The sequence below is a fragment of the Bison bison genome, unplaced genomic scaffold (genome assembly GCF_000754665.1).
Source record: "Bison bison bison isolate TAMUID 2011002044 unplaced genomic scaffold, Bison_UMD1.0 scf7180017864053, whole genome shotgun sequence".
Lineage (NCBI taxonomy): Eukaryota > Metazoa > Chordata > Mammalia > Artiodactyla > Bovidae > Bison > Bison bison.
The window spans coordinates 4651126-4677739 of record NW_011494625.1 but is presented as its reverse complement, the minus strand read 5'-3'; the positions used below and the strand labels follow the sequence as shown (position 1 = coordinate 4677739).

Here is a 26614-nt window from a genome sequence, read left to right as displayed (position 1 = left end):
AGACATTAACACAACATTGTAAATCACTATACTTGAATAAAATAAACTTAAAAAAGGGGGGGAAAAAGCTCACTACTCAGGGATAATCTTTGTTAATCTTTTGTTTTCTGTCCTTCATATGAATGTATCAGGATGTAATGCATTGTAAAATTATACAGCTGTTCCCATTTAGGATATATCTGCTTCCATTCAGAGCTTCCCCCCCTTTCCTTAGTATTTTATATAGCATTTTCACATCTGTTTGTTGGAGTTCCTATCTTAGGTCACTTGGACATTTCATTGATATTTGTCTCGAGCTCCGCTACATGTATGTGGTCAGGAAAAATCTGCTCCATCCAATAGAAACCCAACCCACTGTGCAGACGCCTGATACACAGAAGGCATTTAACACCCAGTCCTTGACTGGAATATACAACCAAACAAAATGAGAGCCTGCTGTCCCTCCGTCTCATGAACGACACCCAGAATGCCCTGTTCGGTTTTGTGTTCTCTTTTCATAGGTATCGCGCTCCTGAGGTTTTATTAAGATCTTCAGCTTACAGCTCTCCCATCGACGTGTGGGCTGTCGGCAGTATAATGGCTGAACTGTATACATTAAGACCACTTTTCCCAGGGACAAGTGAGGTCGATGAAATCTTTAAGATTTGCCAGGTTTTAGGGACTCCTAAAAAAGTAAGTACTCTTGTCCCTAAGTTGTAACTTTTCATTATTTATAACTTTTGGCAAGCTAGCTGGTATTTGAATTTTTCAAATAGGCTTATGCTTTAACGGTTAATTTTCTTATAATCTTTTTTTTTAAAATTGGGATGGAATGAGGATTGCAGAAGCTAGAATTCTATCAGGTTGTGGAAAAATGGTGCTTGCCTCCCTTGAAGAACATAAGGGAGGATTTTCTATATTTAGAGTTCTATATGTTTAACTTCGAGCAGATGACCAGCTGATGGATACGGAGACATCCTTGCTCAGAATCTTTCCTCCTTGTTCTTGAATGTCCATTGGAATCACTTTATTAATGCCAAGTGTCCTAAATTTTATATTCTCTTAACCTTTTCTTGTTTACTTTTATATACTTCTGCCACAGATATTTAATTTCTTGAAATTAGGACTTTTCAATTAACTATTGCACTCAGCTAGACTTCACTTTCTGAGTTGTACTTATTTAATAAGTTTAAATATATATAATTACACCTTACTTGGGTGTGTGCCTCGTACTTAATATTAGACAAGTTAACGCAGCTATTAAAAGTTTAACAAAACTGTCATTTCCCAGCTGTGTGCAGTTTTTGACATTGGAGGCAATGCATTAACATATAATGCGGATCTTTGTAATAGTTATTCTCTTTGTAAATCACTTGTCCTTAGTTGTTCAAACTCACCTGGGTGCCATCATCACCATCATCATTAACGTTTTGAAATTTATAAAAGTGCCTTCTCATTTTTCCCCTAACTCTTAATTCAGTGTTCTGTCTATACTGTTTGTAGCACTGAGCTAGGTATGCCATTGGCTATTTAATTTTCACGTTTATTTATGAGTCAACACTTCATACATGAGGGATTCTTATATTATTACTATGTTTGTATTAAACTGACCACTAAAAACAATTTTCTTATTGCTGTCTCTCCCCCACTTATATATTCCTTCAACAGAGTGACTGGCCAGAAGGGTACCAGCTTGCATCCTCTATGAATTTCCGCTTTCCCCAGTGTGTTCCTATAAACCTAAAAACTCTTATTCCCAATGCCAGTAACGAAGCCATTCAGCTTATGACTGAAATGTTGAACTGGGACCCAAAGAAACGACCAACAGCAAGCCAGGTAAGACAAATGTCCTTGGTATAGCTTTTTTTTCTTCTTTTAATTTGAGGTTTTACTATATCTGGGGTATCTTCCTTTGCAGAGACAAGTCTATTTTTGACCAGAGTTTTACCAAGAGAATTAAGCCCTAAAACTTAAGGCACGCACTGTACCTAATGAATTAACTACCAGGCATGTAAGATTCTTGGAAGGATTGCAAAAAATAGCCACTCCGGTGATTTTCTGTGTTTTGTGGTTCAAATGAGGAACCTACGGAGGTTGAGGCTGAAAGGAATCAATCTCTAATGATAAAAATTCAGGCATGGGACAAGCTAATTAGGAAGCAACTTGTCATGAGTGGTAAAAGAGCATCTCTTCAGTTAGACAGTCTCGTAGAATTTCCACTGCTCTCCTGCTGTTTAGAGGAGTCCTGTTCCCTCCACACAGCACGGTCGTCCCTCCGCGGGAATGGAGCCTCCTCTCTCTGGCTCCCACAGGAGGGCAGCATGTGACACCCACGCTTGGCTTCTTTGTGACTTATACCTTTAGTACCTACAGAGGAACCTTGTCTTGTGGTCTTAAAAACAGTACAGTTTTATCTGCAAATGGCGTAAATTAAAAAGTTGTTATGGGCTTTATGGTAGTCTTATTTAACTATTCATTAAGTGTTGAAATAAACCAAATAATGGTTTGGCTTTTTAAAAATTTAATTTGGGAAAATATTTTCTAAAGATCAACTGGAAGAACAGATAGGAAAGAATAACCAAGACAGGCTTGAATGAGAGTAAGTAACTTGGGGGATGGTGGTAAGGGTAGACAGTTTGCCCTATCAAATATTAAAGTGATCTGTAATGGGACTTCCTGGCAGTCCAGTGGTTCAGATTCCACGTTTCCACCACAGGAAGGGGTATGGGTTCCATCCCTGGTTGGGGAACTAAGAGTCCCACATGCCTCACAGCATGGCCAAAAAAATAAATTGTGTGTATTACAAGAAAGTCATAATCTGTTAAGTGATAGTAATTATAACAGTGAAGGTGCTGGCATAAGTGTGCTTAGTCGCTCAGTCGTGTCCGAGTCTTTGCAACCCCATGGACTGTAGCCCACCAGGCTCCTCTGTCCATGGGGTTCTCCAGGCAAGAACACTGGAGTGGGTTGCCATTCCCTTCTCCAGGGGATCTTCCCGACCCAGGGATCCATCCTGGGTCTCGGGCATTGCAGGAAGATTCTTTACCATCTGAGCCACCCTAGTACTCGTGTGGAGAAGGAAAAGGCAACCCACTCCAGTGTTCTTGCCTGGAGAATCCCAGGGACGGGGGAGCCTCGTGGGCTGCCGTCTGTGGGGTCGCACAGAGTCGGACACGACTGAAGCGACTTAGCAAGCAAGCAAGCACTCGTGTATTATTATTATAACAGTAATGCTGTTATTAATTAATGACAATAACTAATATTTATTGAGCAGGGGCTTTATGTAAAATTTCTGACTGTCCTCACAAAAACTCTATTAGGTACACATTATCACTGCTTAAAAATAAATAAACTGAGGAACTCAGACATTGCATAATTTGTGCAATGTTGTATAGTCAATAATTGGTGGAAGTGAGATATTGTTAATTAAGGTAAATGGCAAAAGGCACAGTCACAAAATATTTTAATAGGGTCATTTTCTATTAGGAATTCTCATAGTTTAATACATTTGAAGTGGTAATAGGCTTTTCTGTTTTCATTTTTTATAAATACATGTGTATTTACAGACTTAACAGCTTCTGCAACTGTAAGTATCTATGCCAGTAACTTCACTGTTGTAATTACTATCACTTAACAATTATTTTTTATGGTAAATACAATTTACTTTTTTTTTTTTTTTTGCCACACCATATGTATGTATATGAAAGGCAATGTAAATGAAAGACTAAAAAGAAATACTAAAAAGAAAAGCATCAAAATGTGAGCAGTAGTTTTCTCTTTGGTGTTGGCTTTAGAGATAATTTTAATTTCTTCTTGAGAACTTTCTATACATTGCTTATTGTATGCAATCAGTATTCCCTCAACAAACAGGGAAAAAATGTTATTATTTTTAAAGATTTCCTGTTTCTTTAAGGATGGTGGCTGGTATCTTAAAGGGGAAAAGTTACAGATGAAGCTTTGAAATTGCAAAACACACTCTTATAAATGTGTACATTCTTGCCTGAGTAATACTGACATGCTAATTAATGAGACTACTTGATTCAGAATTTGCCTCCTGGCTGCCAGGCACTGATGTATTTAAATCATCTACAGTGGTTGAGTTCCACCAAGCAGTGTCTGTGTAATTAACACATGCATGGGGTGTGGTAGGGGACAGAACGAAGTGTCTAAGGGGAAAACTCAGAATAAAACTGCCCCCCACTTCTGCCAAAACATACCTCCCTGCCCTTAACCTCTGTCTTGTTCACTATTTCAGTGCCGGGCTTTGCAGTGGAAGCAGGGAGACATAGTTAGGGAGAGGTTAAGTTCTGGATGCTGCCTCTATTCCTTCAAAATCTGCCCTTGCGCACCTAAGAAGTTCACTGTGGGTCATGGTTCTGCCTCTACATGGCGGGTGGGGACTGGCTTAGGGCAGGAGGTGCAGGAGAACTGGACGTGGTTATCTTAAGGAGCCACCCTCCACCAACACACACACACACACACACACACACACACACACACACACACACAACAATAGAACTGGGAACTTCCCTCCCCATCCAGACATGTAATACTGACAAAGATCTATATGCACAGCTGAGCTGCAGATAAACCTTCAGACAGCCTCCAGACCAATTGTCATCAACCCCGGTGTCGTTAAGTCATTTAGTCGTGTCCCGCTCTTTGTGACCCCAGGCTCCCCTGCCCTTCACCAACTCCCAGAGCTTGCTCAAACTCATGTCCATCGAGTCGGTGATGCCATTCAACCTTCTCATCCTCTGTCGTCCCCTTCTCCTCCCGCCTTCAATCTTTCCCAGCATCAGGGTCTTTTCCAATGTTGGGTCTTTGCATCAGGTGGCCAGAGTACTCCGTGGTATTCCTGACATTTTTGACCCAATGATTCTTTGCTGAGGGGACGGGTTGGGGGCGGGCTGTCCTGTTCGTTGTAGGATACTTAGCGGCATTCCTGCAGCGTGCCTAGACACCAGGAGCACTCCCCATCCCCTGAATTTGTGACAATAAAAAATATCTCCTAAGGGGCAAAGTCTCCCCAGTCCAGAACCCCTGCTCAAGACTGTGTCACCCAATCATCAGGTCCCCCCACCCAACTTCCACGTAATAGCAGCAGTTTGATGACCGATCCAATTAAATAGTGACCATTTTTACTAGTATTTTCTTTCTTGTTTTAACTAGTATTTTTATATTCTATCCCCTAAGTAATCTTCTCTTTGCTGGCATATTGTTAAATTAGGCTTTATAAGTATGTGTTTGTTATTGTCTTTCTTAGAATTTTTTTATTGCTAGTCAATATGGAGTTATAGTTAGAATAACCCTGAATTTTATATGATGGTAGAGTTTTTCATTAAAAACAAACTACGTAGAAGGCTTTCTTAACTCATTTCTCTTAATGCCTTTATGGGGTCTAAACCATTATCAGTATCTACCATTTTGGTTTGAATTTTTTTCAAATTCAGCCAATGTTACAAGCTAGATTTTGTTTTCATATGAAGTCTTTAAAAGAACATTTGCTTTTGCATTGACTGGATGTGAAAATTACTGAATGTGAGTCTTATATTCTTCCTACTAACATGTACTTTTTCAATTTTTAAATGAAATTTAGTTCTCAAATTATTTTTTCCTGGGTATCTTTTTAAAGTCATCACATAAGGGAAAAGGTGGATGCTCTGTAAATCTTTGAAACTTACCCAGACGAGTGATACATGCCTAGCCCAATGCCGGATGGTAGTGTATATGCAATAAATTTAGGAGAAACCATTTTTCATTTGTTATTTCCATGCTGCTACAGGCCTTGAAACACCCATATTTTCAAGTTGGTCAAGTATTAGGCCCTTCCTCACATCATTTGGAATCGAAACAGCCTTTAAATAAGCTTGTGCAACCACTCGAACCAAAGCCATCTGCAGCAGATCCAGAACCTCAGCCTCTGCCGGACATAAACGACCAGGCTGCCGGACCGCCCCAGCTGAAGAACAGCCACCAGCCACTGAGGTCTATCCAGCCACCGCAGAATGTGGGTGTCCAGCCAGCACCCAAACAGCACAGTCAGCAGAAAAGGCCGCCAACCCTCTTTCCAAGTATCGTCAAAAGCATGCCCACCGTAAGTAGCCCAATATGACACTTTGGATGGTTTGGTTCCACTAGGATTTCCTTTCTAGGCATTCTCTCAGTGTCGGGGAAGATATAAAAGATGTTTGTCTGTTTCGTTTATCCGTACAGACCCAGAACCCAGAACAGTGTCTAAAAGTGAAAGTGTGAGTCGCTCAGTCCTGTCCAACTCTTTGTGACCCCATAGACTGTAGCCCACCAGGCTCTCTGTCCATGGGATTCTCCAGGCAAGAATACTGCAGTAGGAAGCCATCCCCTTCTCCAGGGGATCTTCCCAATCCAGGGATCAAACCCCAGGTCTCCTGCATTGCAGGTAGACCCTTTACGATCTGATCCACCAGAGAAGCTGTCTGGCATGTGGTAAATTCTCAACAAATATCTGTTGAATGAATAAATAAGGAAATGTCCACACTGATTTTGAACCACCCTGAGGGTCTTAAGGAGTCCACGTTACCTTTCGGACAATTCTGACTACTAGAAAGTTCTTCCTCACAGTGAACGAAAATCTGGTTTCAAAAAAAAAATTTTTTTTTTTTATGTGGGCCATTTTTTAAAGTTTTTATTGAATTTGTTACAGTATTGTTTCCATTTTCTGTTTTGGTTTTGTTTTGGCCGGGAGGCATGTGGAATCTTGGCTCTCAGACCAGCGATCAAACCCATAGCCCCTGCATTTGAAGGCAGATTTTTAACCACCAGGCTACCAGAGAAGTCCTTGGTTTCTGTAGCTTTTAATAAAAGTGAATCAGTCTTTCAGAAAGGCAGCCTTCAGATACTGGAAAGGCAGCCTTACCCTACCTGCCGTTTTCTCCAGGAGAAACACACCCCCAGTTCCCTCTCAGGCTCCGCTGGAACTCACTGATGGCTGACTCCCCGAGTCCCCTCCCTGTCCTTCGTTCCCCTTCTCCAGAATTAGCGGCAGAGAGCAGGTAGGAAATACCTGTGGTGGGTGAATCACCACCACAGTTCCGGAACGGTGTTCACTCACGCATCAAGGGTTATCTTTTTTTTTTTCCCCTTGAAAGGCACATAAAATGGTGACTCGTACTGGGAGGGAAAGATAAGGAAATTCAGTCGTAGCTACTCAGCGCCTTGCACTATGCAGCCCCCGTGTGCATTCCCAAAGTGACCTGAACAATTTACCGCCTTTCCTTCCTAGCACGCTGTCTCTTTTAGTAACTGCCATTAGTCTTTGCCCTCAGCTGGTACCAAACTTACTACTGTAGAGTTCGTAAAAATCCACCTGCTACTTTATAAAAGTTATTAATGCTTTCCCTTTTCCAATCTTCTCAGACATAAGACGACTAGATGTTACTGGCGTTGTTCAGCAGCTCCTAACATAGAGTTCAACTGAAATACGAGTCTCGGGCTCAGACAAGGATAACTTTGATTAACTCTGCCCATCTGAGGCTTTGGATCTCCTTGTTCTCCTTAGTCTGGAGCTCATTCTCTCTCAAACACCACTTTTTGTTCATCACCCATCACTATGGCACCATGAGCTTCAAGCAATGGCATATCCACTCTTTAAGCATCTTCTTGCTTCAAATGCAGCTGAATTTGCTGACCTTGCTTCCAAATTCCCAATTCTCAGTCACCTTTTACATGAGTTTACGTGAGCCCCAGAACACCCACGTTAATCTGAATAAAACCGCCTCGTTGTCTGCCCCAGCCTAGGTCTTCCTCATTCCTTATTAATGGAGCCACCCCTCTGAGAAGCCAGGCTCGCGCTGTGAAGTCATGCCTGCCTCTCCTTCTCTGTGTCCTGTAGGACCACACTCGGTGACTTAAGACAGAACCTGACCCCTTGTGGCTTAAACCAGGAGGGGTGTTTTTCTCTGATAGCAAGAAGGCGGGTGGTGGGCCAGCCAGGGCTGGTGCCGCTTGTAAAGAGCACTGGACTGCCCTGTCTCCCTGTCCCCACCACCACGCTCAGCGGGGGGCTCCCGGTCCCATGGATGGCTGCTGCTCCCTGGGGTGGTGTCTGCCATCCCCAAGGGGGCAAGCGTGAAACACACAGGCACACGCCACCAGCAGAGCCTAACGCTGGCCCTCCTGGAAGCCCCTCCCAACAGATGGGCACTTCATCTCACTGGCTAGATCATGTCCCCTGGGTACACAGAGCTGCGAGGGAGGCTGGCATTTTGTTTTGGCTATTTTACATGGGCAGACTGCTGCCCAGAAGAGAATCCTAGGAAGGAGACAGAGGAGGGTGGCTACTGAGGGGGCAACCAGCAGTGTCTGCCACACTCACCTTGACCTCTGTTCAGAGAGACACTGAGTCCACACCTTTTATTCCTTGTTAACAGAAGCGTGTGCTTTCTCGAGCATTCCAGCCACGATGAATCTGCTGTCCTTGTCACTGCATGCCACTCTAACTGCAAAGGCCTCCTCTCTGAGGAGCCTGACCTTTCCCAAAAAATGGCCTTTATCACATGACTTTTTTTAGCTCAAAAACATCCAGCGTTCTCCGTGGTCCAGAGGACAGCTGCCATGTCTTAGGGATTCATGCACAGTCCTGCATCACAGAGCACCCGTCTGTCTTTACAGCCTCGTCCTCCAACAGCACAACACATCCAGTCCACTCAACTCCGTCTACATTTTCTCCCCAGAACACCCACTGACACTTCTCTATTAAAAAGATATACTTCATCCATTTCCTTTTCCAAACTGTAGAATAACAACAACAATACCTAACATACCTAATACAGTCACACTTAGGTGCAAGGAAGTGAAAGTCGCTCAGTCGTGTCCAACTCTTTGTGACCCCATGGACTATACAGTCCATGGAATTCTCCAGGCCAGAATGCTGGAGTGGGTAGCCTTTCTCTTCTCCAGGGAATCTTCCCCACCCCAGGGCTCAAACCCAGGTCTCCCACATTGCAGGTGGATTCTTAACCAGCTGAGCCACCAGGGAAGCCCATACAGGCAAGGGCCCCTGCTAAAAACTTTTGATATATTTTACTATCAAATCCAAAACCACTAAGATATGAACACTGTATTCCCCCCAACACACACCACCATTTAAGGGGAAGGAAACTAAGGCTTTGAAAAGTTAGGTCATTTGCCCAAATAGCCACCCACGGGAGTTTTCTAGATTACACGTCAACGAAGACTCAGCTCTGATCCTGAGTACTCAAGCCTCCGGCAACCCAGGTTCACGGAGATCTTTCTCAACAGCCTATCACACTTTTAACCTGCGCTGCCTTTGTCAGCGTCTTAAAACACTGCTTGCCCGTGTGTCTCCTTAACTGTGGAAAGCCCCTTGAGGACGGGGACAGGCAGCGCCGAATGTGGCAGCCTGCACACAGTAGGCCCTCAGCCCCCGATTAAAGACGGCGACGCTGCTTTCCCACCACAGAAGCCGGGCGGCGCCCTGGGCCACAAAGGCGCCCGGAGGCGCTGGGGCCAGGCCGTGTGCAAGGCTGGAGACGGCTGGGCAGACCTGGAGGACAGCGACTTTGGAGCCTCCCACTCCAAGAAGCCAAGCATGGGCTCGTCCAAGGAGACGAGGAGCAAGGAGTCTCCGTTTCGGTAAGGGAGGGCTCACGTTTTCTCAGGAACATATATTTTCAGCCCGCGTCAACTTGACTCTACTCATTAAGCGCAAATGAGTGTAGATGGCAAAAGGTAAGAAGTAGCTTGGTGGTGTTTTCTTCTCTCAAACCCAGATCTCTGCGCTTCCCTCTGGGGAAGTTTAGACCCCTGACTCCGCACAGGAACGAGTCTCGGGATCACTGGCTGAGGGTGTGGGGTGAGGGGTTATCACGTGCAGCGTTGAGTGTGCCCCCGCTGAATTACGATCCACCATCACTGCCCTTTGAAGCCCACACGCCTCTTTGCAAAAAGCCAAGCACAATCTACAAAGGTCATGGTTTCCTCTGCCAGTAGTGTTCAGAGTGGATCATTTGCTTGCTGCTCTGAACATTTTTGCTCGTTTTCTGGACTTTTCTTGAAAGCTTGATATCTCTAGCAGTCTCTTTTTAAATTTTTAATTGGAAGATAATTACTGTACAATATTATGATGGTTTCTGCCCGACATCAACATGATTACATGTGTCCCCTCCCTCTTGAACCTCCAGTAGGGCTGTTTCTCATGAAGGGTCTCCCGGTGTCCAGGGCCACCCCAAAGCTGTGGCCAGTGGTTCAGAGAGGACCAGTCACCTGAGTGTCCATCTCCCAGGGGGTCGAGTGGGTGGGGATCTCCCGGGGGTGAGCACGGAGGCCGGGGATCAGACAGGTGACAAGAGCAGCCAGTGTGGCCAGGCCTCCACAGAGGAGCCGGGAGAAGGTTGTGGTGAAGGGCCACATGCAGAGCAACAGGCAGCAAAAAAACCACAAAATCACAGCTGTCTCCTCTGGCAGTGATGGCCGCTGCTCAGAGAAATGGCCTCTGCGCTAGACAGAGCCAGGCCGGCACGCCGAAGGCCTGCGTTCGGGCACCAAACCGGGGCTGGGGGAGGCGGGCGTGGTGGGCAGCGTGGGTCCCTTCTCCCGGCATGTCTCACCAACGTGTTATTTCCCTGCAGGGCATTAGGCTCACCGGAAGTTTTGTCTGGGATCTCTCCTAGCCCTTCTTCCCACTGCAGCCCTCCTTAGCCCAGCCCAAAGTGTTTCCCAACACCCTCGTGGAGCCGCACCCCCGGAGTAGACGGGTGGACACGGCTGAGAGTCTCTCCCCTTTCAACACAACATCTTGCCACATCCTGAAGCCACAGCTGCCGCAGGTGTAGACAAAAAAAAACGGAAACACACTGTACTCAGGGCGATTGCTGCTTAGTTCTAAAATCTTTGTGCTGTACGCTGTCCAGTATCGGGAACGATTTCTGTGCACTGCAGTGTCTCTGCTCAGCCGGAGTTGACACTCGGGGCGTCTTATCGGAAACCAGTGGCGGGTCTGAAAAGGTGTGCAGAGGGTGGGGAGCGCCGAGCGGCTCACCTTGCTGTTCCCCACCTGGTGACACCCCTTCGTGTTGACTTTCGAGGCTTCCAGAGTCGGTGCCCGCGAGCTCCAGCTACTCAACGAGGGAAAACAAGAGCTTACCTGCTGCTGTTACCCTGAAATCAGATTCGGAACTGTCAGCTGCTTCCACGGCCAAACAGTACTATTTGAAACAGTCAAGATACCTTCCGGGTAAGTAGAGACCACAAAGTGTTTCCTGGTGGTGAAAGCATGCTAGCAGGTCATGCTCCAGGGCCTCTGAGTCTTTGACCAAAGGGCGCCCGTGACCCGCCGCTGCAGCCCTCCGCTGGCCTGCCTGTCACCAGGTACTGTTCTGGACCTTCTGCCTCTGTGAAATGGGCTCAAGGAACGCCTGGGAGCCGCAAGTCAAGATGATGAGTGTGCTAGAGAAACACCACCCTCCCCACCAAAGCTGCGCCTTCATAAACGCGAAACTTTATTCAGACAGTTCTGCAGTCCCATTACAAGTTTTTTTTTTAAACAGATAGAATTTATATATGTTCCCTAAATAATCTGATGTGTGCTTTTAAAAGATCATCTAGCTGCTAGGTAGACCACGCTTAGGGGCTCAAAAGGGGTCGGGGGACTGGTAGCGGGCCTGCTGCCCATATCTGGGTAGAGAGGGCGAAGACTTGTTCTGGGACTGAAGTCCTTAGGACCGCGGTGAGAGGAGTGGGAATTATTAAGACCATAACAGAGGGTGCACTTTGGAAAGGTGCAAGGCCCCAGTCAGTGTCAGTTCTGGTGTTGAAACCATGAGGAGGTTCTGTTCTGACTGCGAGAGCAGGGGTGTAACAGGGTTTTCCGAACACAGGTTCCTGGGGGACATTTTTCCTTTTTTTTTTTAAACTGAATCCACCTCACTGAAATAAAATCAGTGATTGTTATCTATAGAAGTTCGCCCTCTGGTGGTGGGAAAGGCGATTGTAAAATTTTCAGCAGAGGATAGTATTAGTGGCTCAGTCATCTCCTGACTCTTTGCCACCCTGTGGACTGTAGCCCATAAAGCTCCTCTGTCCATGGGATCCCCCAGGCAAGAATACTGGAGTGGGTTGCCATTTCGTTCTCCAGGGGATCTTCCGGAACTGGGGATCAAACCCGGGTCTCCTGCATCGCAGGCAGATTCTTTTAGCATCTGAGCTGCTGGGGCAGAGGATAAATGGATCCCAAACACCCTTTTCCCAGTTCTGCTTGTTTCCTAATGTAGTTTTCAAGTTATTTCAGGGTATCTGAGACCTGTCTGATTGTTTCCTTTTTAACCAGAAAGCTCTAACCAATTCTGCTTACTCTGGGTCAGAAGCATGGCTGTAAATTGAAGCCTAAGAAACACAGATAATCACGATGGTGTGATCACTCACCTAGAGCCAGACATCCTGGAATGTGAAGTCAAGTGAGCCTTAGAAAGCATTACTACGAACAAAGCTAGTGGAGGTGATGGAATTCCAGTTGAGCTATTTCAAATCCTGAAAGATGATGCTGTGAAAGTGTTGCACTCAATATGCCAGCAAATTTGAAAAACTCAGAAGTGGCCACAGGACTGGAAAAGGTCAGTTTTCATTCTAATCCCAAAGAAAGGCAATGCCAAAGAATGCTCAAACTACCACACAATTGTACTCATCTCACACACTAGTAAAGTAATACTCAAAATTCTCCAAGCCAGGCTTCAACAGTATGTGAACCGTGAACTTCCAGATGTTCAAGCTGGTTTTAGAAAAGGCAGAGGAACCAGAGATCAAATTGCCAACATCCGCTGGATCATCGAAAAAGCAAGAGAGTTCCAGAAAAACATCTATTTCTGCTTTATTGACTGCCAAAGCCTTTGACTGTGTGGATCACAATAAACTGTGGAAAATTCTGAAAGAGATGGGAATACCAGACCACCTGACCTGCCTCTTGAGAAACCTGTATGCAGGTCAGGAAGCAACAGTTGGAACTCGACATGGAACAACAGACTGGTTCCAAATAGGAAAAGGAGTTCGTCAAGGCTGTATATTGTCACCCTGCTTATTTAACTTCTATGCAGAGTACATCATGAGAAACGCTGGGCTGGAAGAAGCACAATCTGGAATCAAGACTGCCAGGAGAAATATCAATAACCTCAGATATACAGATGACACGACCCTTATGGCAGAAAATGTAGAAGAACTAAAGAGCCTCTTGGATGAAAGTGAAAGAGGAGAGTGAAAAAGTTGGCTTAAAGCTCAACATTCAGAAAACTAAGATCATGTCATCTGGTCCCATCACTTCATGGGAAATAGATGGGGAAACAGTGGAAACAGTGTCAGACTTTATTTTTGGGGGCTCCAAAATCACTACAGATGGTGATTGCAGCCATGAAATTAAAAGACACTTACTCCTTGGAAGGAAAGTTATGATCAACCGATATAGCATATTAAAAAGCAGAGACATTACTTTGCCAACAAAGATCCATCTAGTCAAGGTTATGGTTTTTCCAGTGGTCATGTATGGATGTGAGAGTTGGACTGTGAAAAGAGCTGAGTGCCGAAGAATTTATGCTTTTGAACTGTGGTGTTGGAGAAGACTCTTGAGAGTCCCTTGGACTGCAAGGAGATCCAACCAGTCCATCCTAAAGGAGACCAGTCCTGGGTATTCATTGGAAGGACTGATGCTGAGGCTGAAACTCCAATACTTTGGCCACCTCATGTGAAGAGTTGACTCATTGGAAAAGACCCTGATGCTGGGAGGGATTGGGGGCAGGAGGAGAAGGGGACGACAGAGCATGAGATGGCTGGATGGCACCACTGACTCAATGCACATGAGTTTGGGTAAACTCTGGGAGTTGGTGATGGACAGGGAGGCCTGGAGTGCTGCGATTCATGGGGTCACAAAGAGTCAGACACGACTGAGCGACTGAACTGAAGAAACACTCAAAATTAGAATGAATTGTTTGCAATCTAAACCTGAGCCTTACTGTACCCTGTTCTGACATGTTCTGTCTCAAAGATGGCCCCTCTAGAGCTGGGTGAGAATTGAAACTAGAATTGAGCTCAGCTCAGTCACTTGGACAAACATTTATTGAGCAGCTACTGTGAGCCAGCAGAGAACAGATACACAAAAGTGACCTTTGACATTTATTTATGGTCCATAGTTACTCATTGAATATCTTCAGGAATAACAGAGAATATTACTTTTGGGCCCCACCTTTTATTTTTTCAACTGTAAAGCCAAGTATTAAGGTCTTATTAAGCATCAACCTTCAGGATCATGGGAGCTCCCGAAATGTGCCATGTAATTTCAGGGCAGCATGACATTATACTACAAGGACTGGCAGATCTGTGACACTGGCCTTCAGGGAGAGAGACACAAGAGTCACAGTTACTGACCTGCTGCTGACCGGCTGTGAACTGGAGCACGACTCTGCGGTTCTGTTTTGTTTCTTACGGTGGGACTGTGGTCATCAGCTCGCCCTGTAAGCCTTAGGTACTTAATGATCTCAAGGTAGTTGTTGCAAATAGAGTGTATGGAGGACATGCTAACCAGCTCTGGGACGCCCTCTGGTCTCACTCCCGGTTCCGGCACTTTTGAAACCTGGCTCTGGTGGACCCTTCTCGAGTCTCATTGTCACATACAGTCCTTCCTTCTACCTGGTGAATCCAGCATCCTGTGTCATTTCTGTGTGTGCCCCTCCCAACTGTATTTTCAATTTCTTAGCAAGACATGAATTCTGGGATCTGCCACCCGCTCGCCCCCCACTCCAGCCCCATTCAGGCCAGGTCCCATTCCCCCCACCCTCCTCCATCCTTGGGATTGGCTCCAGGTTTCTTCCCTTCCAGAAACACACTTCCCTACCAACTACCAAGTCCCCAGCATGATTCACATTTCAGCTTTAAAGCACCTTTTTAAAATAAAGACTGGCTTAGTTGCTTCTGTTTTTTGTCCCCTCGGCATGAGATTCTTCTAAATAATCCCCACACTGCTAATTGCTTCTCTACAGCTGTTGATGTCTCCCTTTTTATCAGAGTAGATTGTAAGCAGAGACGGCAATGGCACCCCACTCCAGTACTCTTGCCTGAAAAAACCCATGGACGGAGGAGCCTGGTGGGCTGCAGTCCATGGAGTCGCTAAGAGTCAGACACGACTGAGCGACTTCACTTTCACCTTTCACTTTTATGCATTGGAGAAGGAAATGGCAACCCACTCCAGTGTTCTTGCCTGGAGAATCCCAGGGACGGGGGAGCCTGGTGGGCTGCCATCTATGGGGTCGCACAGAGTCGGACACGACTGAAGCGACTTAGCAGCAGCAGCAGCAGATGGTAAGAGCCACAAGGGCAGAGACGGGTCTGTTCTGTTCACCACTTTTTCCCCAGTGCCACACACACTGCCTGGCATGCGGGAAGTGCTCGGTAAATATTTGCTAACTGACTTTTTAACTTCCTTTGAGAGGAGGGATGATAGTAGAGTGATTTCTGCATCTCTTTAAGACTGTTTAGTTTAAGAAGGTGGTCTAGAAAAGCCTGTAAACTAATACATGTTTTAAAATTCTACATTTTGTCTATTTCCAAGAAAACTGAAATCTTTAAAAAGACAAAGAATTGAAGCAGTTACCTTCAAAAGTGTAGTATGTATGTCCTTTCAAGGCTAATTGTCTTAAAATAACTATTCAGGGCTCATTCTTTGTTGAACTATAAAAAATGTTCACCTAGATAGATTTGTAGTTTTTCCCCCTGACCTGATACCTTCATTGTGGGTAAATATTTAAAGACGTTTTTAACCTGAGTAATTGCTACTTGGTGCATCTTCTTTATTGTTGGGTAATTGCTTATTGTAGTTCTATTTGTAGGTATTTTATTAGAAACCAAAATCCATAAGGAGCTACATCCTATAATAAAGGGAAATGATTTACCTGATGGAGTGTTTCCTTAGAGAACTGATGATAAGTAACCTTGAGGCTCAAGTCAGAACCACCAGGAGTGTTTCTGGCTTTAAAACCGGGGATATTATATGTCTCAGAAACGTGAAACCTTGCCAAGAAGCTCTGTGAAAAGCCAGAGCCTGTATCACCTGGGGCCAGCTTCTGACTCACTACATTAGTGGTAGAGAACCATACACATACAACCCAGAGGCTTAGACAGTGTAATGTCTCTGGTGTCTCCTAAACTGAACCAAATTTAATTATCAGTAAAAAGACAGTAAGTTCAGGAAGTGTTCAAATCTCTTTAAAACATATTAAGCCAACACCTTCTGACCACTGGGTAACAAAGGCTGATTCCACCTTTCCCAGATTTTGGAAAATCATAAATTGTTGAGATTTTACTGTATCTGACATGCAAATAAGCTTGCCAGATGAATCTTTATGTGTACTTTCCAACTTCTCAGTTCCCCTGGGTTCTTGGCCACATGTCTGTTTTTCCAGCTGAATCCAGAATGTTTTCCCAGCTTGAAACCAACCAAGAAGGGTCTGGCGTAGATCGCACACTCAAAATGAGTGAGTGACATGGAAGTGTCTTTTGGAAGATTTTTGTGCCATCTCAGTTTTTACGAAACATTTAGCAGGAAATGTCCAATGTTTATTTGCATTAAAAAAAAAAAAAACCTTACATTTCTAAAAGACACTGTGAGGATTCCAGGTTATTGTATTGAGGGTTAGGAAGGTGTCACATAGCAAATATTTGCTATCCTGCAGCCAAAATTTATTTCCATTCCCCCAAGTTATTTCTAGTCTTAGTTTTAATGTATATTTCTCCTTCAAGTTTACGATCGCACTCTAACCTCTGAAATGACTGTTTTGTCCTTCTAAGGTGTCAACCCCAAGAACGTGTCCATGGTTGCCAGTGGAAAGGATATGAACCCGTATGTCTGGAACAACCGGTTGTTTCCTAAGTCACTGGGACCCTTGGGGGCAGAACTTGCTTTCAGAAGGAATAACACAGGTAAAGCAAGATTGCATCCAAAGTATGAATTTGCATCGTTCTCCTTCTGCAGATTTTTACTTTTAAATGTACTGGCTGCCTTCTTCCAACCAAGGTGCCTTTGGGGGCAAAGGAGGGTTTCCAGCTGGTCCTCAGCATGGAGAGTTTTCAGGAAATCACTAGCTAGATCTTAACTTCTCTGTGGGTTCTTTCCTAAAAGATCTGCCTGAGCAGGGGTCTCTTTTCTCCTGTTTTACAAAAGAAAAGACTTGTCAGCACTCACACCCACCACTCAGGTGTGAAAATATCTGGGGTGCAGTCAAAGGGCAATTTGATGTCTTGGTGTCAGTGTTGAGACAGTGAGTCCCTCTGATGACTGGGGGACAGATTCTTTTTAAGTCTGTTTCCATTTCTTGTAAAAAAAAAAAAAAACAGAAGGTGAACCTGAGTTACAGCTGAATGATAATTAAAAATCATTCTTAAAACTAATACAGTACTGTATTAGTTCCACTGTACTCCAGCATAAAAGTTAAAAAAATTTTAAAGTCAAGTTGTTTCCAGTTCTTGTAAAATAACTGAAGAAGAACCTGAGTTACAGCTGAATGATAATTAAAAATCATTCTTAGAACTAATACAATACTGTATTAGTTCCACTGTACTCCAACATAAAATTTAAAAACAATTTTAGATCATTTTTTATGAGATCACTGTGTGATATTTGGTAGCTCTGAACAGAGTTCAAAGACTACAATCATAAAGCTGTAACTAAACACCTTTCATTTCCTACTATGCATTTATGAGATTTCTTGTTACTTACCATCTTAAAAAAAATTAAAGCTGAATTCTGTCTGATTTTAGCAATAAATAATATTTATTTGGGCTTCCCTGGTGGCTCAGCAGTAAAGAATCCATCTGCAATGCAGGAGATGGGAGTTCAATCTCTGGGTCGGGAAGATCCCCTGGAGGAGAGCATGACAACCCACTCCAGTATTCTTGCCTGGGAAGTCCCATGGCCAGAGGAGCCTGGCAGGCTATAGTTCATGGGGTCTCAAAGAGTCAGACACGACTGAGCATGCTGTATTTATTTATGGATACATGAACCACTTGTATAAGGTTCTATCTTTCTCATTAAGAGATGAATTTCAAAAAAACATCCAGCCTTTCATTTTTAATAATAAAGTTTTATAATATTCACCTTTTTGATTAATTATATACAATGAATCATTCTAACTAATACAGAAAAAATTTTTTTAATATACTTATGGTTGGTTACGAGACCCTTTTTTAAAGGATTTAATCTATACATATTTTTGACTGGTTAAAGACTTTTAAATCTATGTTTGGATAAAATGAGTTGACATATGAATAAAAATAAAATTTTAGAGAGAAAAGAGATTCATGTGAAATTCTCTGTCACAAAGGACTGTGGTCACGTATTTCTTAAGTCAGAATTGCTGCTGCTGCTGCTGCTGCTGCTGCTGCTGCTGCTAAGTCGCTTCAGTCGTGTCCGACTCTGTGTGACCCCATGGATGGCATCCCACCAGGCTCCCCCGTCCCTGGGATTCTCCAGGCAAGAACACTGGAGTGGGTTGCCATTTCCTTCTCCAGTGCATGAAAGTGAAAAGTGAAAGTGAAGTCGCTCAGTCGTGTCCGACCCTCAGCTACCCCATGGACTGCAGCCCACCAGGATCCTCCGTCCATGGGGTTTACCAGGCAAGAGCACTGCAGTGGGGTGCCACTGCCTTCTCCATAAGTCAGTACTGGTGAGGGTAAAATCACTATGGTTTAGGTTCCATTGGTTGTATTTAAGAGAGAGATGTAATAGTTTATTTTTAAATATCTATAATCACACTAGGCCAGAAGGTATATCCTTTGGCATTGCTAAGACTTATGGTGAAACATTTTAGATAGCAGCTGAAAGTGAGCTCTTTTTTAGAAAGGAAATGTAGGTGGTATTGGATCAAGAGGGAGAGGGCCACTGTTGTAGCAGCTGAGGAGTTCTGAGTGCCATCACATACTCTGACAGCTCACAGGCTTTCTCCCTGCTGTGGAGACTCAACTTATCCATCTAACAGTGCTGAGATGTCCGACACTGCAGCTCTGCAATTTCCTTCTTTTTTTCTCAGTTACTTAAAAATAGTATTTGCTGGACCGACTGGTTGAATACAGTCAAATGACAGCCCCACAGCTTTGAGCCTCAGGGGAATAGATGATCAACAGCAAATGAAAGCGGTGACTGCACAGAAAACATATTCTCCTTTCACGGTTTCTCTCTGATCTTTTCACTAATCATGAAATTCATTTTTTCCTCTGCTTTTCCTGTTAACAGTCTCCTTCTTGTTCATTCTTTCTTTCTGTCTGCCTTCTCTTTAGAAGAAAGCATAATCAAACCCATTGAAAAGCTATCATGCAATGAAAGTTTCCCTGAAAAATTAGAGGACCCACAAGGTAATTTCTGGGCATGGTAGATGAGTACGGTGTGTCTCTGAATCTCCTGTCCAATGTGCCTCTCAACATCTACCCCAAACCTTGTCGTAAGAGGACCCTGTGATGGCCAAGGGCCCCTGCTTCCAGGGGACAGACCAGGACTAGGAGAGATGGGAGCGTCCACACCGCGAGTGGCCTCCTTCAGTCGTTGGGATTCTAAGCATAACTTGCTCTCAAAAAAGCTCTATGCTTGTCTTCTTAAATTATGACAATTTATGGAAATCAAGCAAATCTGCTGAAAATAACTGAAAGAGTATTTTCACTGATAGCGATGGAGGGTGATGACAGCTGACACGTGATGGACAGCAGATCCTGTGCTAAGTGCTCCGGATCCACCTCGCTCAGTCCGTACAACAACCCCTGTGAGGACAGGTGCACTCGTCAGGGTGATTCTACAAGGTGATGAAGTGCCAGAGGGACAGGGGCTTCCTGGAAGGAAACCCACTCTCAGGTCACGAACTGGAGCCATACAAACCCAGGGGCGCTCAGGGTGACCTTCTGGGTTCACGTTTGATCTTGGTCACTTACTTTGAGAACTTAGCCAGGTCCAGCGTGGGTAACATGCCTCTAAGGGGGTTGTTATGCGGACTGAATGGGAGTGAGTGCCTGTATGCTCGTAGTACCTCGCATGAAATATAGAGGATGCCCTCCAAGTAGAATTTAGCATTAGTAGTGGTTGTAATCAAAGTTACTCTCTGGTGCTTTAAAAGTATTAACCTTTTGACTCTGAAACTTTATGATACATCACTAGGAAATCTTGGAAGTTATGCTCCTTACAATCAGTCAGGATATATTCCTTCCTTTTTCAAAAAAGAAGTGGGGTCAGCTGGCCAGAGGATACACTTAGCACCGATTGGTGCAACAGCTTCAGGTAAGAACAACTTCAGATAACAGTTTTTGAGAATTCTGATGAGAACAGAGCGTCCAAAGACTGGAGTCACTTTCCTGAGTGAAAACTTTTCAATTAGTCTCATCTATTAACTACAGTTCTAATTGCTTTTGGCAAAATGTCCCATTTTCCTTCCAAAGATGTGGTTTGATGAGTCTAATGATAGGAGTCACTTACACAAGGATGTTGCCACTGAATTGTTCCAACGACCTCATCAGGTCGACCTTTTTCAGATGAGGAAGCTGGTGTTGTAAGAGGCTCACTGAGGGTCACTCAGCTCGTAAACGGTGGAGCTGGGACTGACCCTGTTCGTCTTAAGTCCAGAGAGAGTGCTGCGCTGCATGATGAGATGTGAGAGGATCAATCTCTCAGAGCTCCCTGCCTGGTACCCAGCACTGAGCAAAACCCTGAGAGATGCTGAGGCTCTGCTGCGTGTTAGTTCACGGGCGGCTCTTCTGCAGGTCCGTCTTAGGCTTTAGAACTAAACCACAGAACTCTCACTGGCACTTGCCTTGCAATATAGTAGGTGGTGAAGTCTCCTTCCCCACCCGCCAACGAAAGGACTAGTTAGGTCACTGCTCTGCAGTTGTATGGTGTACGACAGCCACATTCAGGGGGATGCTCTTGAAACAGAGGTGAGGATTCTGAACTTGCATTGACAAGATTTGACCATGAATGTTGTCTAAATTATTTCAATCTAAAATAGATATTCTGCCTGATTAAAGCACCTAAAATTAACACTGAGGCAGATAACTTCAAGTTTGATAAGGTACCAAGGTACAGTTTAATTTTTATGAGTTGACTTCAAAAGTCTTCTCCCAGCCAGGATCTTATATTAGAACTCCTGGTTAGAGTCACCAGTCACACTCTTGGAGTTAAAATTGTAAAAACCACTGGACTTTCATATTTTACATCTTAACCCAGTAGAAGTACTTACGCAGTACTAAGTTACCTTATCTGTGAAAAGAATTGCTTCAGGATTTCTCTGCTGAAACAAAATATACAAGTAATTTTATACAGCAATACTTTTTATAAAGCCTCAAATATTTTAAGCCAGCCTTATCACGAGTCATTAGCCACAGCTTGCTAGCACTTTTTAATATGAAGACAGAAAATTATAATGTCTCAAAATTATTCTGAGTACCTGAGAAAGTAAAAGTGAGTATTTTTGAACGTATTTTTTATAAGAGATTGGAGGCCTTTATATATTAATTATTCTGTCAGATTAGCATGCATATTCCTGGTTTCATTTTTTTTTCCTAAGTAAAATGCTCTCTCATAACTTTTCATCTCTTCCATTTACTCTGCTTATCAGATTTTCCTACAGATCGTGATAGGAGGAAAGGTAAAAAAAAGAAGTAAATATTAACCATTCTCAAGTGGTCAATGCAAATCCTTAGGAAAACACTGTTCTGGAAGAGATGTGTCTTCCAGCCCTCCCACTGGTGTGACAGTTTCCCACAAGAGAATAAAACCAGGTCATTACCGTATTTACTCGACTATTTCCCCGTCTCTCGGCCTCCCTCTCTGCTCTAGTCCTCATCCTTGAGTTTGGAGAAGAAACGTCAGATTAGCCACCGCCTCCCTCGCCAGGTCGTCTCTCATCCCGAGCCCCCTTGTACCTCCCTGTCCCCTGAGCTGACAGCCACAGGGACTTGGAGCAGGGACCCGCTTCAGACACCGCCTGTCCTGAGGCACGGTAACTCACTGAATTCTCCCGGCGCCTCTGCGGCAGAAGGTGCCATCGTGAGCTCCACCGCACAGAGGTTTCTGTCTTGCTAAAAGTTACAGATCACATTCTTAACTAGAGGCAAACACCTTTTCCTTTGGCCAAGAAGGAACTCCTTGGTTTCGGGCAAGGGGTTAAACGCCTCTGAGGATACATGCAGGTTTTAAAACAAACACACAGCCAGCATCCACGGGCTCTCAGCTCCGCTCTGGGGGTGGTGCAGGGTGGGCTACCAGGTTCTTCACCCCCAGGGGGCTGGAGTCCTAAAAGAGTTACTTCTCAGCAAAGACTCCTGCCTCAGTGGCAAAATGATTCCCTTTTGGGGGAAGGTTTCATGAATACTGGCCTGAACACAGTCTCCTTCAAATGCATTTAGGACTTGACTTAGTCACTAAGTCACGATGTGGAGAAAAAGCCGCTCTGGGTGTTACTCCCCGGGGCCCTCACTTCTCACCCACTGGTAACTTAGGAATGGGTTCCCTTTCCCTTCTCTGAGCTACCGGGGCCTCCTCCTGAGTGCCCTCTCCTCTGCCCTCCCGTGGTACCATTCTGCTCGGTTGGAGTCTTCAGATGTGAGGGCGCTAATTTATCATACTGATGGTGGTCTGTATCCCAGTGGGTTATAACTAAAGGGCAGTTTCTAGAAAACAGGCACACTTAACTGGCCCTTCTAGACGCTGTCCCTGTCTTTGTTAGGGAGCTTTGTATTGCCTCTGAGAACTTTAAACCAAGTAAGTGTGGGATGAAATGATCTGTTAAAACCAAGAAAGAGCTCCTGGCCTCCCTGTCCCGACCAAACCACCAACCTCCCAGGTGACCGTCACCAGGATGGTGCCCCACTTAAGGCTATGTTCTCTGTCAGCCAAGGTTAGCAGCATGTCAGGACCCACCTGCCCCCATGAGTTCCTCCTACACTCCCGATTCTACAGTAAAAATGTAAGAAAGAAACGGGAAAACCACGCAGATAAATAGAGCAGAGCTATTATTAAGTGTACAGAATGGTTAGTTATTTCAAAATTGACTCCTATAGAGGATAATCCAAGAAAGACACCGACCACACAGTGTCAAAAGGTATTTAAATCCCAAACAGAAAGATGGACCATCAAGTGAGAACAGCTTGACACCTGGCTGCCAGTTTGAAGCAAGGAAGGGGCAAAGCAGGGACTGAGGATGTTTAAAAGTTCTCTATAAAATGATTTTGTCATTTGAGATGTTCAAGCAATCAGAGCTCATAAACTGTTCAGGTAACAAATGTCTAACACAGTAAAATGTTTCACAAAGTTCTCATCAGCCAAATCCAAGTATGAATAAAACGAGCCTTGTGATGAAAGGTTTGGGGTCATGTTGTCATCCATGAGTTGCCCAATAAAACATTTAGGTTTCTTGACTTAAAACCACATTTTCAAGTTTAAAGAGGAACCTACTATGGGGCCCCATGAAGTCAGACTTTACAGGACAATTCTGAATGCATTTTCTGTAGAGACCCTGTGTTCAAGTGTCATTTAGATGTAACCACAGTGTGATATAAATACTAACACGTGGGAAAGACTGCGGGCAAGAGAAGGGGGCACAGAGGATGAGATGGTTGGATGGCATCAACGACACAGTGGACATCTGAGCAAACTCAGGGAGATAGTGAAGGACAGGGGACCTGCTCCCTGGGGATGCCGTTCATGGGGTCGCAGAGTCAGACATGACTTAGCGACTGATCAACAACTCTGTGGGTATTGTCCATTGAACTGAAACCAAGGAGCTGCTTGGTCACCCAAGATGGTATTGCCTATCTAAATATGATGGGCGCTTCAGTGAGCAAAACTTGGAAGAGCAGCAGTGTCAGAACTGCAAACCAGAAATTATGGCTCGGAAGCTGCTGAAAATGCGAACTGGCATCAGCACAATTCTACCTTAGAATTTTTGGTTTATATTTGTATATGCATATATATAAAAACTTTAGAAAACACTGAATTAATCTTTTAAATTCAGACTTCCCCCCCATAAAATGAACTGCTTTATTTTGCATGGTCATCTGAATAAAATTCTAATTTCTGATTGTGCTTTCTTTCAGAATATCCCTGGAACACCAAAACTGGTCGGGGGCAGTTTTCAGGACCTACTTATAATCCTACAGCCAAGAATCTAAATATTGTGAACCGTGCACAGCCAGTGTCCTCCGTGCACGGGAGGACAGACTGGGTGGCCAAGTATGGAGGCCACCGGTAGGAATCTAGCGTGAACCCCACGGCGTCACGCCACGGAGTCCACCAAGTCCCCCTGACCCTGGGACATGTCTACAGCTGTCTATTTCTACTGTGTTCTGGAAGAAATATATAATAGTGGGTACTCTGAAGAGCAAAAATCATCTCCTATTTTTTTCCTAGAAATGAAATGCATTTTCTTAGCATCATTGCCCACAATGCTGATACGGGTAGGACTTTAAAAGTATTGAATAAACTTTATTTGCCAAAGTATCAAGTATTTGATCTACAAATTAATAGATACTACTCTAAGAAGCTTTTTTTTTTTTAAAAGAAAAATGCCTCCAGAAATTAAGTGTTTAGAGTGTTTTATATTTGCCCCGACTAATACTTTGTTTGGCCTCAAAGGTTTGTTTTGGTTTTGTACAGCAATTACATAGATGCCTGTGGGCCGTCAATTACGGTTCTTTGCGACCAAGGTTCTCCTCTACCATTTGGCAGTGGTAATTTATAAAAGATGGTAATTCATCATTTTCCTCTTTTGGAATGAGATAATTTTGGGAGCAATGATAATTCGAACCTACAGCAGGGTGTCTTTCTTAGAAATACTTCAACAAAGATTTCAAAATTACGTCACCTGATTATAGCAGAGAAAGTCTCCTGTTTGATTTTGACCGATACAACCGCTCTGCATTAATGGTGATCATCAAACCCACTGCTTGATGACTTCCAACTTAACCAAGTCAAGGTTCTGTCATCTTCACATCAAGTGTGTTCATTACTTTCAAAATGCATTCTTTCCGTGTTCCCACCACAGTATGCCAGCTTGTTCTCCAAAGCAAATTCTTGCTGCTGCTGCTGCAGACAGATCACTGACTCAGCTCTGAATGTCACACTTGCTCTGAAGAGCAAATGCACTTGGTTGCTATAGCAGTGATCTCACTTATGACATATTTTCTTAGTTTTATTTTTAAATTGGTATTTAAAATTGACATTTTGAACTTAGAACTGGTCTAGTTAAGCCTGTCATTTTATGGACTGGATATTCTTTTTAAAGAATAATGTTATCAAACTGCTGATATCTTATGCATTTTACGACTTTATAACAAATGCAATTGGTATCATTTTGTGGATATTATATAAAGGCACATTATAAGATAGTAAGAATATGGTATTTTTGTACAAAAGACTCACCTTGTTGGAAAATGTTAAAATCTAAAGAGTAATTTATATTAATATTAGTGATAATGGCCATATATATATTTGTAGTTTTAATGTCTCAAAGCTAAAATACTCTTTTGTGTTGCTGGGAAACTTTTAAACTGTGAATAGATATTAAAATTGATATGGTTAACTAGTCTGTTTTCTTTACATTTTTAAACTTTATACTCGTACTGAGGCCTGTTTTTGTTGTTAATGTCAACTTTTTTTTAAAACCAGTTTCAGGTTTATGAAGCGTCTACTCAGAAAGGAGAGTTTCCATACACTCCCTCATCTCCCCCTCCTCATCCTCCCTACTGTGACTATCTTGCCTAAGTGTGGCACATTGGCTACACCTGATGCACCAATATTGATTCACTGCTATTAAAGCCCACAGTGTACATTAGGGTTCAGGGTTCTGCGCTGTACATTCTGTGGGTCTGGACAGCATGTATAATGACATGTGACAACCGAAGTTGTAGAGTATCATACAAAACAGTTTCACTTCCGCAGAAATCCCTTCCTCCCTGCAAACCTCTGGCAACCACTAATCTTTTTATTATCTCCACAGTTTTTCTTTTTCCACAATGTCATGCAGTTGGAATTACATACCATATAGCCTTTTCAGATTGGCTTCTCTTGCTCCGTAATATCCATTTACAGTCCCTCGCTGTCTTTTCTTGGCTTGGTATCTCATTTCTGTTTATTACTGACTAGTATTCCATTGTCTGTATGTGCACTGTATCATCGTTAATCCATTCACCAGCTGAAGGACATTTGGTTGTTTCCAAAGTTTGGGCAATTATGAATAAAGCTGCTGTGAACATTCACATGCATGTTTTTGTATGGATGTCAGTTTTCACTTCACTTGATTCACTGCTGGATCATATGGTAGGAGCATGTTTGATTTTGTAAGAATAAAACTATGTTCCAAAGTGGCTCTACCCTTTTGCATCCCCACCAGCAGTGAATGAGAATTTCTATTGCTCCACATCCTCACCATCTCTTGGTGGTGTCAGTGTTTTGGATTTTGGTGTTCTAATAAGTGTGTAGTAGTATCTCATTTTTAATTTGCAACTCCCAGAAGCACAAGCTGGAATCAAGATTGCCGGGAGAAATATCAATAACCTCAGGTATGCAGACGACACCACCCTTACGGCAGAAAATGAAGAGGAACTAAAAAGCCTCTTGATGAAAGTGAAA

General features: G+C 43.7%; 1 protein-coding gene across 4 annotated transcripts in view; it reads left to right on the top strand.

The window, feature by feature from the left end:
* The window catches only part of MAK (male germ cell-associated kinase), a 51514-nt gene extending 24987 nt beyond the window's left edge, over positions 1-26527 (top strand). The window contains exons 7-15 of one of the 4 annotated variants that reach the window (XM_010835861.1): positions 501-672; positions 1648-1815; positions 5765-6076; positions 9440-9612; positions 11064-11212; positions 16801-16932; positions 19285-19359; positions 20150-20269; positions 24082-26527. In XM_010835861.1, coding sequence (XP_010834163.1) covers positions 501-672; positions 1648-1815; positions 5765-6076; positions 9440-9612; positions 11064-11212; positions 16801-16932; positions 19285-19359; positions 20150-20269; positions 24082-24236 — 1456 coding nt within the window. In that variant the 3' untranslated portion in view covers positions 24237-26527. Of the gene's footprint in view, positions 1-500; positions 673-1647; positions 1816-5764; positions 6077-9439; positions 9613-11063; positions 11213-16800; positions 16933-19284; positions 19360-20149; positions 21766-24081 lie in introns of all 4 variants that reach the window. The other 3 variants (XR_824934.1, XM_010835859.1, XM_010835860.1) reach the window with 3 other exon arrangements.
* The last annotated feature ends 87 nt before the right edge of the window (positions 26528-26614 follow it).